We start from the raw sequence: 11,971 nt of genomic DNA, 5'->3' as shown, positions 1-11,971 counted from the left end.
TTTTAGGTTATTCGTATAAAAAGGCCCGGATATTCTCCAACAAAACAATAATTTGTTTGTGAAAGAACTATCAATACCTTTTCTAATATTACAGTGCCATAGATTTTAATATTTTTTTTAATATATAGATAATGCAGTTGTGAATTCTGTGTACCTAAATGAGTACAAATAATTTTATTTTATTTTATCTTTTTAGAGTTTTTAAGTTTAAGGGTAAACTAGAACTAAGGTAAAAAAATTTTAGTAAGTTTATGTTTTAGTCATTCAACTTTAAAAAGTTGCAAAATGGGTATTGAATTATTTAAAAGTTTCACTGGATTGTTAAGGTTTTTTTTTTTAAGTTCGGGTAGTGAGCTCTAAGTGACAATTTAACTATCGGTACAGTGGATCAATACCCATTGATGAGTGGAAGAAAAAAGTTGTTGGATGTTGACTTGTAAATTTGTGACGTTCAAAATTGTTTTATAAAAAAAACCTAAATTGTAGAAGAGAGGAAAGTGAGTTTTCGATTAGTGTAGGCAATGCAAACAGAGAAAGCAAAAAAAAAACGATTTTAACAACCCAATAATTTAAATGAAAACTTTCGAATAATTCAGTTATCATTTTATTAATTTTTTAAAGTTGAGTGAGCAAAATGTAAACTTACTAATAGTTTAGTAGCATTAAGTATAGTTTACTCTAAGTTTAAAATCAAATCAAATCAAATCAAATAAATCAAATCAAATCAAATAAATACGCACAAATGAAAATTAGAATATAATAGACAAAACCCCCATTCATAACAATCATATATAGCCAACCCTCTCTATAATAGTCTCATTTATCTATTAAGATTTTGTCTGTTATAGAGAGGTGGCTATTATAAACCTATAACAAAATGTTGCTATAGATAGATAATCCTTGTAAGCTTACAGTAGAATTTATATTGTGAATTTCCATCAAATAAAGAAAGTGAAAATTATATTAAAAAAAATGGAAAGAAAGTGGGAATCAAATCAATAAAATTAAAAGACGTAAAATAGATGTATGTATTATTGCTTTAATGCATATTTTATACATTCTTTCACATGATTATAAGTTCATAAATCTAACAAGTTCAATTAATCAATGAGTTATCAAATTAAATTAATAAAATTACCATGAGTTATTAAATTCAAGTAATCGATTTATAGGTTTATAATGTTCCAAATTCATAATAGATTATTTAATTAGGGAACTAAATAGTTTATTGAGTTGATATCTTTAATTCAACTCATTAAAGATTATTTTCATTTAATAAAATATGATTAATAAAATTCTTCATGTGAAGTTTAATCATTTTATTGAAATAACATTTTAATTAAGATTATTTTTATTTAATAAATGATAATTAATAGGCTTATATGAAATAGCTATAGTTTTACTTAAAAATTTAGATTATACGTTGTTATAGAAAACTAATTTAATTAAAAACATACTTTATAATTATGGATGTTGCTGTTTAAGTAAAAAACTACTATAGAAGATTCAAAATAATAATAAGAATCGATTCTACTAGTATATTGGTTGTTATAGTAGGTGACTATTATATAAATGGTTTACAGTATAGTAAAACTATATATCCATACATATGGGTGAGTGTTCAATCGAATCGAGTGAAAAAAATCCGAGTAAATTGTGTTGACGAGTCCTATTTTATTGTCCTAACTCGATTTGAATTTTTTTCGAATTGAGTTGTGTAACGCCCCAATTTTCAAGAATTCTGTGAATGTTGGCATATGTTTAATTATGTTTGTGGGCCTCTAGAAGGCCCAAGCTTAAGATAGAACCCGGTAATTTTAGTTAATTTTTGTTCCATAAGAAAAAGGTAGTGAAATTATGAAATAAGACCTATGTGAAAATGCTTGAAAATGCTATAGGCTAATTTGTAGTGGCCAAATAAATAGGAGTGCAAAATAGGAGGATTTGCATGTCAAACCTCCCATTTTACATGTAGTGGCTGGCCATCATGTTGTTGTAGACAAAATGTGCACTTGATATCCATAATTTATGGTACAAATTGATACAAATTGATAATGGGTTAGGTAAATGTTCCATGATAATGGGTTAGGTAAATGTTTCATGATAATAGGTTAGGTAAATGTTCCATGATAATGGTTTAGGTAAATGTTCCATGATGGGCATTTCATGTCTTTTGTATTAAAGAATTAAATGGATGAAATATGAAATTTTATTAAAAGAAAAAGGGGTGAAAAGAACAAAGTTTTGTCCATCTTTGTTCATCATAGCCGAAAGTTAGAGAAGAGAAAGGAGAGGAGAAAGCTCTTGAATGTTCGGTCACTTGGGGAAGAAAATTGAAGGTAATTTCATGGTAGTTTGCTTCTATCTTGATGTTCATGAGTTCTTCTTGATTCTACCTTAACTCTTGAAGCATATTTTGGTTTTTAGTTGTGTTGTGAGCATTTAGTCATGAATTAAAATGAAGGAAATGGTTGTTGTTTCATGTTCTTTTGATGAAAAATGGAAGATAGGTGAAGTTGAGCCAAACAAATGAGCATGCATGTGCCTTAGATGCTAAGGGGAAAAATCGGCTAAAATGTTGTGCTTTAAAATGATGAAATGGAGATTATACTTAAGTAAAATCATAGATATGTGATGATTGATTGGTGATATACATGTTTAAATAACAAGCATGCAAGTTAGGTGTGAAAGAGTCATTTGGTAATAAATCTGCTTGGGACAGCAGCAGTAACGTGATTTTGGAAAATTACCATAAATTGTGGGAGATGAATTAGAAGCTGAATAAATTATGTAATTAAAGCTTATTGAGTCTAGTTTCAAATGAAATAAACAATAACATATTTTGAATTCTGTACAATGAGAAATTTTATTCGTAATTAAGAGTGGTCAGATTAGTCAAACAGTGAAACATGGGAAACTTTGAGAAAAATCTGGTATTGATTGGCTAAACCAAAAATTCTGAAAATTTTATGGATAGAAGATATATGAGTCTATTTTCAGGGAAAATTAACGGCACTTGATTTGGATTTTTGTAACTCCAGTTATAAATGATTTAGTGACTGTTGCTCAGGAAGACAGCTTGCAGTGAAATTATGATTATGTGGTAAACACTGACAAAAATTTGTTAATGAGTTGCTTATTGATTTCTTATAAGCTTACTCTGATCTGTAGGTTTGGTTGGCCGAATATTGTAAGGGGTTAATACGTAGTTCGTATTTGAATAGTTAGATTAACGTGTTAGTAATCCAATTGTAGGCGGTTCGTGTGTGGATCTCGTCAGCATATCGTCGCAAATAGGTGTGTAACTGACACCCTCTCATAGACTAGATTGGCAAAAGCCGAAAAGCCGAAATGCCGAAAAGTCAGTATTTTGGGAATTTGCGAGTGTGAGAATGCTCGTAAGATAGTTGGGTTGTATATTTGGTAATCTAAAGTAATAAACTGCAGTACGCACGATTTCATACATTTTGATAATTTGGGCTTAATGGGCCAAAGATCGGGTTCATGGGCCAACGGGCCCAATTTGGTAAGTATGCGGGGTAAGTGTTTTGATAGTACGTAAATAGTTACGATATGCATGAAAACCCTAGAAGTAGCTAAATTACTATAATACCCCTATGTATGGAAAATTACTGTTATACCCTTAGGTGCAAAATTACCGTTATACCCCTAGGGTTAATTTTGACTGAAAAGCATGACTATCTGATTCTGTATGATGCATGCCATGATTATATATCTGTTGCATGGGGACATGGGTTATATTATGGAGGAAGCGTCCTGGTGGCTATGCCATAATTATCTGATTTGGTGGCTCTGCCACATATATCTGTTCTGGTGGCTATGCCACGATTATCTGATCTGATGGCTCTGCCACGATTATCTGATCTGGTGGCTCTGTCACATATATCTGTTCTGGTGGCTCTGCCACAATATCTGTATCTGGTGACTTCGTCACAATATCTGGCAGCCTCGCTGCGAATTCTGTGGTGTGTAGTGGTTGGGTGGGTCGAGTAGTCTCCCCACATGGTGTAAGGCTGGCACGGGGGTGTTATGGATGAATCTGGGTTGGGTTTCTGCATAAACATGTAATATCTGTTCTGTTCTGTTACGGGCCTATGGGCTTTATTTTGAATTCTGTTCTGGGCTAAGGCCAACTTATTATATTTCAGTGGTTTGAGCTGATATAGGCTATGGTTGGGTTAATTTACACACTGAGTTTCCCCAAACTCACCCCTTTTATTTTCATCCACGCAGGTAATCCCCAACCATAGTGGGCTTGGAGCTGTGAGGGAATTCGGAGTGGCCACCCGTTCTGAAAGTTTAATTTTCTTCTGGTGAACTGGACATCCTTTTATTTACGTTTGAAGTTTTGGGTTTTTAAATGTAATAAGCCCGCTTAATTATTTTTGATGGTTTTAATATGTATTAATAAGATAGGTATTACTTATTTTAACTGTTGAAATTGGATAGCTTTAGGGCGCGTTTTCAAAAACAACAATTGATTTCAAAATAACACGACAACAAGCAAAGCTTCCGCAATGAAAGTATTTTCCAAAATTAATCACTTTTCCTAAAAATGACTTAATCAAATCGGTTTCCTAGAAATATCCATGACGTTAAGGTGTGGCAATGGTGGTATGCATGTCTAGGATTAGATCCGAAGGGAGCTTGGTACTTAAGCAGTCCGATGGACTCACCACCTCTTTTCCGGTTTCCTACCTGGTGCACAACTTCCATTCACTTTAACCTATAATGAAATTATCTTTTAAAACACTAAGTAAGTTTTCCTAGATCAATAATATAAAATGTTTTGAACGCTTCGATGTGGCATGTCGGATCCGGTCATAACGTCTGGGCCGGGTTTGGGGTGTTACAAGTTGAGTGAAATGAAATTCAAGTTGAGTCAAATTGAGTGAAATTGTTTGAGTTAAATTAAAAATTAAACATGTCAAATTAAAATTTTGTCACAATATAACTAATTGCATATTAGAGCACATAAAATTGAAATCATATATATTTGAAATTTTTTTTCAAAGTAAAATAATAATACAAATTTAGTGAATTATTAATTAACTTATTTAGGTCCTAAAATTATTATTTTAGAAAAAAATTAATTTTTAACTTTCTTTATATATTTTCTAGAAACTTTTTTGAAATTTTTATAATCTTTTAAAAATATAAATTTTGGAATTTTTATAAATATTTTAAATTTAAAAATTAATTTGAATTTTTGAAAATTAATTTGATATATATTGTTTTTGTAATTTTTGTTGAGAGGGAGACTAATTTGCTCATTTTCAAACTTAGCAGGGATCAAAAGGGTATTTACACCAATCTGTTATTTAAATTGTAAAATTCAACTCGAAACTTGAATTACTTATTTGAATTTATTCAAATAATTTGAATAACTTAAATAATTCGATTCGATTAAATGGAATTTTTTTTTTCAAATCAAAATGTATGAATGGAAAGATAAAACTCAAAACTTAAAAAAAAATTAAAAGCCAAAAGAAAAAAAATCCTTCCAAACTAACAAAAAAAAATGCGAAATCTCGCAGAAGTTGATATTGATATACACGAAAACAATTATGTTGTTATAAAAATCAAGAAAGGAAAAGAAAAGAAAAAGACCTTAACCTGTAGGAGACAGTCAAATTGGCCACACCTTTACATATAGACATAGAACTGCACAAAATGCTCTCAAACTTATCTCCCAAACCTTTTCAAAACACAAACAGTAAAAAGCTTATTGCCTTCGCTATTTTTCCAATGGCTACCAGCGGATCAGCTAAATACCGTGTTGTTTCCCATAATACTGTTCCTGTTCCTTTCGATCAACAATATTTCGACCTCGATGATGCGATGATGATGCCGGAGAACCTTCAAGCCACTCTTCAAACAGTCATCCGTTTGGTTTCCGACATGCCGACGGTTCATTATGCAACCGGTAGTTGCTCCATTTGCATGGAAAGTTTCCGGTCGTCGGAGGGTACTTCAGCTGCTCCTAGGCAAGTCTCATGTGGCCATGTTTATCACCATAATTGTATTACCGATTGGCTCTTAAATAGCAACAGCTATTCTTGTCCTCTTTGCCGCCGCCAAGTTTCCCGATGATACATAGCTCACTGAGTCACTGTAGATTCTCAATTTGGAACATGTTCGTTGTTCCGTCTTTTTGGCTTTTCCTTCTTTTCTTTTTCTTTTTTAAAGAAAATTTCGGTGATGAAATGAATATGAATTTATATTTCAATATTTATTCCTTTCCTTTTTGTATAAATTATCGCATTTACTTATTTTATAGTTCCAAGTACCGGAGATAAAATGAATTCAGTTGAAGTCGAAATCTTGAATTATGAAAGTTTTAAGCTTTTCAAAAATATATTCTTTAACAAAAGAGTGGATGGGTGTTAATTTAATTGATATGCGTATTGTTGTTAATATAGAAGGATATAGTTTTAAGTATTGTAATTGATATGCGTATTGTTGTTAATATAGAAGGATATAGTTTTAAGTATTGTATCAGAAATAGTTAGATACAATCAGAATCGATAATAAAATTGTTCAAAGAAATTATTTATATATAACTAGGTTATTGCACAACATGATAGGTGAAAAAATTATGTAATAAATATAAAAAGAATGATATAAAATTAAATGTAATTTTAATTAAAATGATAAAGTTAAGGAAAGAAAAAATGAATATTTTGGATTTAAAATTCCATTATATATATTTTAAATTGTATGTAAAAAAGATAAAAATACTTTTAAAATATATTTTTATTTTATAAATATATTGAGAAAAATTTTTATCACTAAATTGGGACTTCGGTTAATTACTGTATGAGTTCATTCATTTAATCATAAGATCCACCTGTTAAAAAGTATAACAATTATTTTTAATAATTTTAAAATTATTTTTGTTGATGATTCATTAATATTGTATAAACCTATACATGGTGGCTACGTTAAATACAATTCTTTTGATGAGAGAGTCGAGCTTAAATCACATCCTGTACTGTTGATTCATAATGGATTACTCTTTAGGCAAGCTCTTGTGTCACGGGCCAAAGTGCAAAGCCCATGACCATGCCGCAAGAAGCGCCCCATGGAGGTCTATCGATTAGATGGGGGACATTCAGCCCACAAGAACTGGCCCGATTAAAAGAGCTACTAAAGAAGCCTATCAGATTGAAGCCTGGTTGGCCCAATGATGAAGACATGGCAACTTAGGCAATTTTGGTAACTAATCTTAGAAGATAGAATAGGATCATATCTTGTAAGATTAGAATAAATTTGATATGGTAAATCTTGTAAATCCCTAAAATCAAGGGATATAGTGAATCTCATCCGTCGATGTACATGTATCTTGACCGTCGGTTTTGGGGGAGCTCAACTATAAATAGAGAGCCTCCCCCTCATTTGTAAATCATCCATTGTAACTTGAATTCTTAAGAGTAATAGAATTCTTGAGCATTTACTCAAACACTTTGTGTGCTTTCTTTCTTTAGCTTTCTGTTGTTCTCTTAGGGCTTCTTTTGGCACAATCGCTTCCGCTATATAAATTGGTGCCTTGGAGGAGTTCTAAAAGAATCCTCTCTTTTGGGAGTTAAGGCTGACTTGGGCGAGTTTGGACAAATGGATCGCCTAAGGCCGCACGGATTGCGAGACGAAAGGTCTAGCCCCGTGACAAGTGGTGTCAGAGCCAAGTTTTGAACCAAGTTATTCGAGTGGTTCGAAGGCACTGTTGGGATGTCGAAAGAAGTCGTTGGTCAGAGTGAGCCAATGGAGACCCGTGGGAGGGCTAGAAAATCCAGTCGCTCGAGGGAAATGCTGACAGCTTTGGAAAATCGAGTGGTGAATCTCGAGGAATCCGTAGGGAACGTGAAAGAGACGCTTGAATTGGTCAAGGGATGCACAGATGGGTTAGACTCAATGGAGGAGCAACTCAAAGATTTTGTGTTGGATTCTCTCGGTGCAAATAGGGAAAAGATAACGGAATTACCCGAGTCCACTGAGGTAAAGCTGGCAGAGAGGGATGAAGCTCTCGAGGATATGGTGCTAGCAATGCAGAAAGAAATGGAGGAGCTCAAAGGGGAGCTCGCGATTTACAAAGCCACTTTGAGTAATGGGATGTTGTCTTCAAGGCCGAAGCAACATGCAATGGATGTTCCCAAACCGGAGAAGTTAAGGGTGCACGATCCGCGAGGGATGTGGACAACTTCTTGTGGGAAATGGAGCAATACTTCCGAGCGATGAGCATCGAGGATGATGGCATTAAGGTAAACACTGCTTCGATTTACTTTTCTGATGTTGCTCTCTTGTGGTGGCGACGTAGGTCCACGGATGAGAAACGTGGAGGAACGGCTATTGGAACTTGGGAGGAGTTTCAAGGAGAGTTGAAGAAGCAGTTTTACCCTCAGTTTGCCGAGAAAGAGGCTCGAGCAAAGTTGCGTCGTCTCACGCAACAAGACACTGTTCGGGAGTATGTGCAGGCATTTAGCGAGTTGATGCTTCAAATCTCCGACTTGAGCGAGAAAGAAGCATTCTATTGGTTCGAGGATGGGTTAAAGCCGTGGGCAAAGCAGGAGTTGCGAAGGCAAGGAATCACCGAACTTACTGTAGCCATGGCCGAAGCAGAGTCCTTTGTTGAGCTTGATCCGGCGGGAGACAAGCTTGAGGCATCTAAGCCCAATGGAAGGGGCAATGGTGAGAGAAACCATGAAGAAAATGAAAGGGGACATAGCGATGGGGGCAACAGTACTGATAGCACAAGTGGCAATGGGAAACCACGAGATGCGAAGCGGGGATTAGACAACCCAAGGGACAAGAGGAAGAAGATGAAATGCTTCCTTTGTCAAGGACCACACATGGCGCGTAAATGTCCAAATAAAGTGATGATTTAGGCAAAGAATGATGAGCCGAAGGAGGAGGCGAAGCCTACCGAGGGAAACACATCGAAAGTCAATTCGATGGTGCTCATTCCTGGGAAGAGGAATGGAAATGGGTTGATGTTTGTGGACGTCAACATTGCGGGTCAGAAGCGGAGTGCTCTTATTGATACGGGAGCATCGGACTTGTTCATGTCGGAAAAGGCTGCGAAGAAGCTTGGTCTGTCGATTAGGAAATCGAATAAGAAGATCAAGGTAGCAACTTCTGAGAAAGCCCCAACTGTAGGAGCAGTTCGTGATGTGGAAATACAAATCGGCGAATGGAAGAGCAAGGAAGAATTCGAGGTAATCCAATTAAGTGATTACGATTTTGTGCTTGGCTTAAACTTCCTTGTTAGGATTCAGGCAACTCTGCAACTAGGGGCCGATCAAATCCATATTGCCACCGGTCCATCAACAAAGAGTATTGTGCCGGTGCATCGGGATGTGAAAGTTGGGACTAAGGTGTTATCGTCAATCCAACTAGTCGAAGATGTTTCGTATGGGAGAAACATTAAATCGGCAAAACGGAATGCTACGAAAGCCTCTTCGGAAGTGTTAGTGGCGCAAGGGACCGATATGAAGCCTGCAGGATCGACTGTGGAGATGACACCTTTGGGAAAGGTGGGTTGTGCATCGGGCTTCAAGGGAAAAGGAGCGATGCAAGGACAGTCGAGACGAGTAAATGCTACGAGTAAGGTACATTGCAAACACTCTGATAGTGTTTTGAATTCTGACTTGTTGGCTTGACAAGGTCGTAGGGGCCCTTTCAAAGTTCATAAGCGAGGAGGCCAAGGAACTGTGGGCGGTACGAAGCCGAGGTATGAGAATCGAGGGGATTCCAACAGAAACAAGTCAAAATTGGGGCAAGTTAAAGCGGAGACTACCTGCCAACAGAATGTACCAACGAGTGGAACGGTTCAAGATAAGAGGCGACGGAAGTCGAGGCATAAGTTCCGAAGGAAGGGACAACCTGATCGCAAGACGAGTCAGGAAGAAGCTGAGGCAACGAAAGAGTTTCACAGTGAATCAAGTCAGTGTCATCCAGAAAATGCAACGAGGGCGTTGCGAGATTGGGTGGGGGAAAATGTCACGGGCCAAAGTGCAAAGCCCATGACCATGCCGCAAGAAGCGCCCCATGGAGGTCTATCGATTAGATGGGGGACATTCAGCCCACAAGAACTGGCCCGATTCAAAGAGCTACTAAAGAAGCCTATCAGATTGAAGCCTGGTTGGCCCAATGATGAAGACATGGCAACTTAGGCAATTTTGGTAACTAATCTTAGAAGATAGAATAGAATCATATCTTGTAAGATTAGAATAGATTTGATATGGTAAATCTTGTAAATCCCTAAAATCAAGGGATATAGTGAATCTCATCCGTCGATGTACATGTATCTTGACCGTCGGTTTTGGGGGAGCTCAACTATAAATAGAGAGCCTCCCCCTCATTTGTAAATCATCCATTGTAACTTGAATTCTTAAGAGTAATAGAATTCTTGAGCATTTACTCAAACACTTTGTGTGCTTTCTTTCTTTAGCTTTCTGTTGTTCTCTTAGGGCTTCTTTTGGCACAATCGCTTCCGCTATATAAATTGGTGCCTTGGAGGAGTTCTAAAAGAATCCTCTCATTTGGGAGTTAAGGCTGACTTGGGCGAGTTTGGACGAACGGATCGCCTAAGGCCGCACAGATTGCGAGACGAAAGGTCTAGCCCCATGACACTTGTAGCTGTAGAAAAGTCTGCCAAACTGCGTAACCAATTCTTTTGTCCATATCTATTTCTACTCTTCCAAATATTAACGCTAGTTGCAATTGAACATGCAACTAACATGCAAATTCAATGAACTGTCAATTGATATTATATTTAGAAACTTGGTGTAATAAGTGGTAATCATGTTCTTGAAATTGCTTATGAGATGGAAGGAACCTCAATCTCAAGACTCCCTATGCTTGATGGCTCAAATTACACCTATAGAAAGGCATGTACGAGAGCCTTTATAAAGTCTATTGATAAGAAGGCTTAGGAAGTTGTTTTGTCAAGTTGGGAGCTACCTACTAACTAAACTAATAAAAATTCGAACCGTCAAACTTCAAACCACTTGGACAACAAATAAAGAAAATTCATTTAGTTACAACTTGTAAAAAAAATAATAAAATAAAATAAAGAACGCACAAATTTTTACGTGGAAGCCCTTTGGGGAAAAAAACCACGGGTAGAGGAGAAGAAAATTCACTATGTCTAATTCAAATAATTACAAGAGGAATAGACTATGTCTATTTATAGGCTTGTAAAGCCATATTCTAGTAAGACTAAAACACCTTATTCTAATAAATATCAAATAGATGAAATTTAATAATGTTTAAAAAACCTTATTCTAAAATAAAATAAAAGAAGTGTAATTCTATATGGATTCTTCTTTTATTTTATTTTACCACTGTATTTTATTTAAATAAGGATTTGGGTCACTTAATTCTAACAATCTCCACCTTGACACAAATTCTCAATGAACAAGTTCTTCATCGTGAACTCTCAACGAACAAGTTCTCCACCTCTTCCATAAAACCCCTTAAGGGTTTAACTTCAACAATGGACACCAACCAAGTCTAAGCAATGCTCAAACTTGGTTATAGGAAGTGACTTAGTCATTATATCTACAGGATTTTCATGAGTACTAATTTTGCTCACAACAATATCACCATGAGCAATAATATCATGAACAAAATGATACCGAACATCAATGTGTTTTGTTTTCTCATGAAACATTTGATCTTTTATAAGGAAGATTGCACTCTGACTCTCACAAAATACAGTACTGATTTGAAGGTATTCACTGAGTTCACTAAAGAGTCCCTTCAACCAGATAGCTTCTTTACAAGCCTCAGTAATTGTCATGTGCTCAGCTTCAATAGTAGACAAAGTGACTATAGTTTTCAAAGTGGCTTTCCAACTGATTGCACAACTTCTGATTGTAGAGACATAACTTGTGAAAGATCTTCTTCTATCAAGGTCTCTAGCAAAATCAACATCAACATACCCAATGAC

At 35.5% G+C, this 11,971-nt stretch overlaps 1 protein-coding gene across 1 annotated transcript; it reads left to right on the top strand.

Moving 5' to 3' along the window:
• The first annotated feature begins 5,769 nt into the window (after positions 1-5,769).
• LOC107963291 (probable E3 ubiquitin-protein ligase RHA1A) lies at positions 5,770-6,114 on the top strand. The gene has a single exon (XM_016899848.1). The coding sequence runs from the start codon at positions 5,770-5,772 to the stop codon at positions 6,112-6,114; it is 345 nt and encodes a 114-aa protein (XP_016755337.1).
• The last annotated feature ends 5,857 nt before the right edge of the window (positions 6,115-11,971 follow it).

The sequence above is a fragment of the Gossypium hirsutum genome, chromosome A06 (assembly GCF_007990345.1).
Source record: "Gossypium hirsutum isolate 1008001.06 chromosome A06, Gossypium_hirsutum_v2.1, whole genome shotgun sequence".
Classification (NCBI taxonomy): Eukaryota; Viridiplantae; Streptophyta; class Magnoliopsida; order Malvales; family Malvaceae; genus Gossypium; species Gossypium hirsutum.
This window is presented reverse-complemented; position numbering and strand designations above follow the sequence as displayed.

Excerpts from the sequence above, each read along its gene's own strand:
- LOC107963291 (XM_016899848.1), top strand. The coding sequence starts at position 5,770 with ATGGCTACCAGCGGATCAGCTAAATACCGTGTTGTTTCCCATAATACT.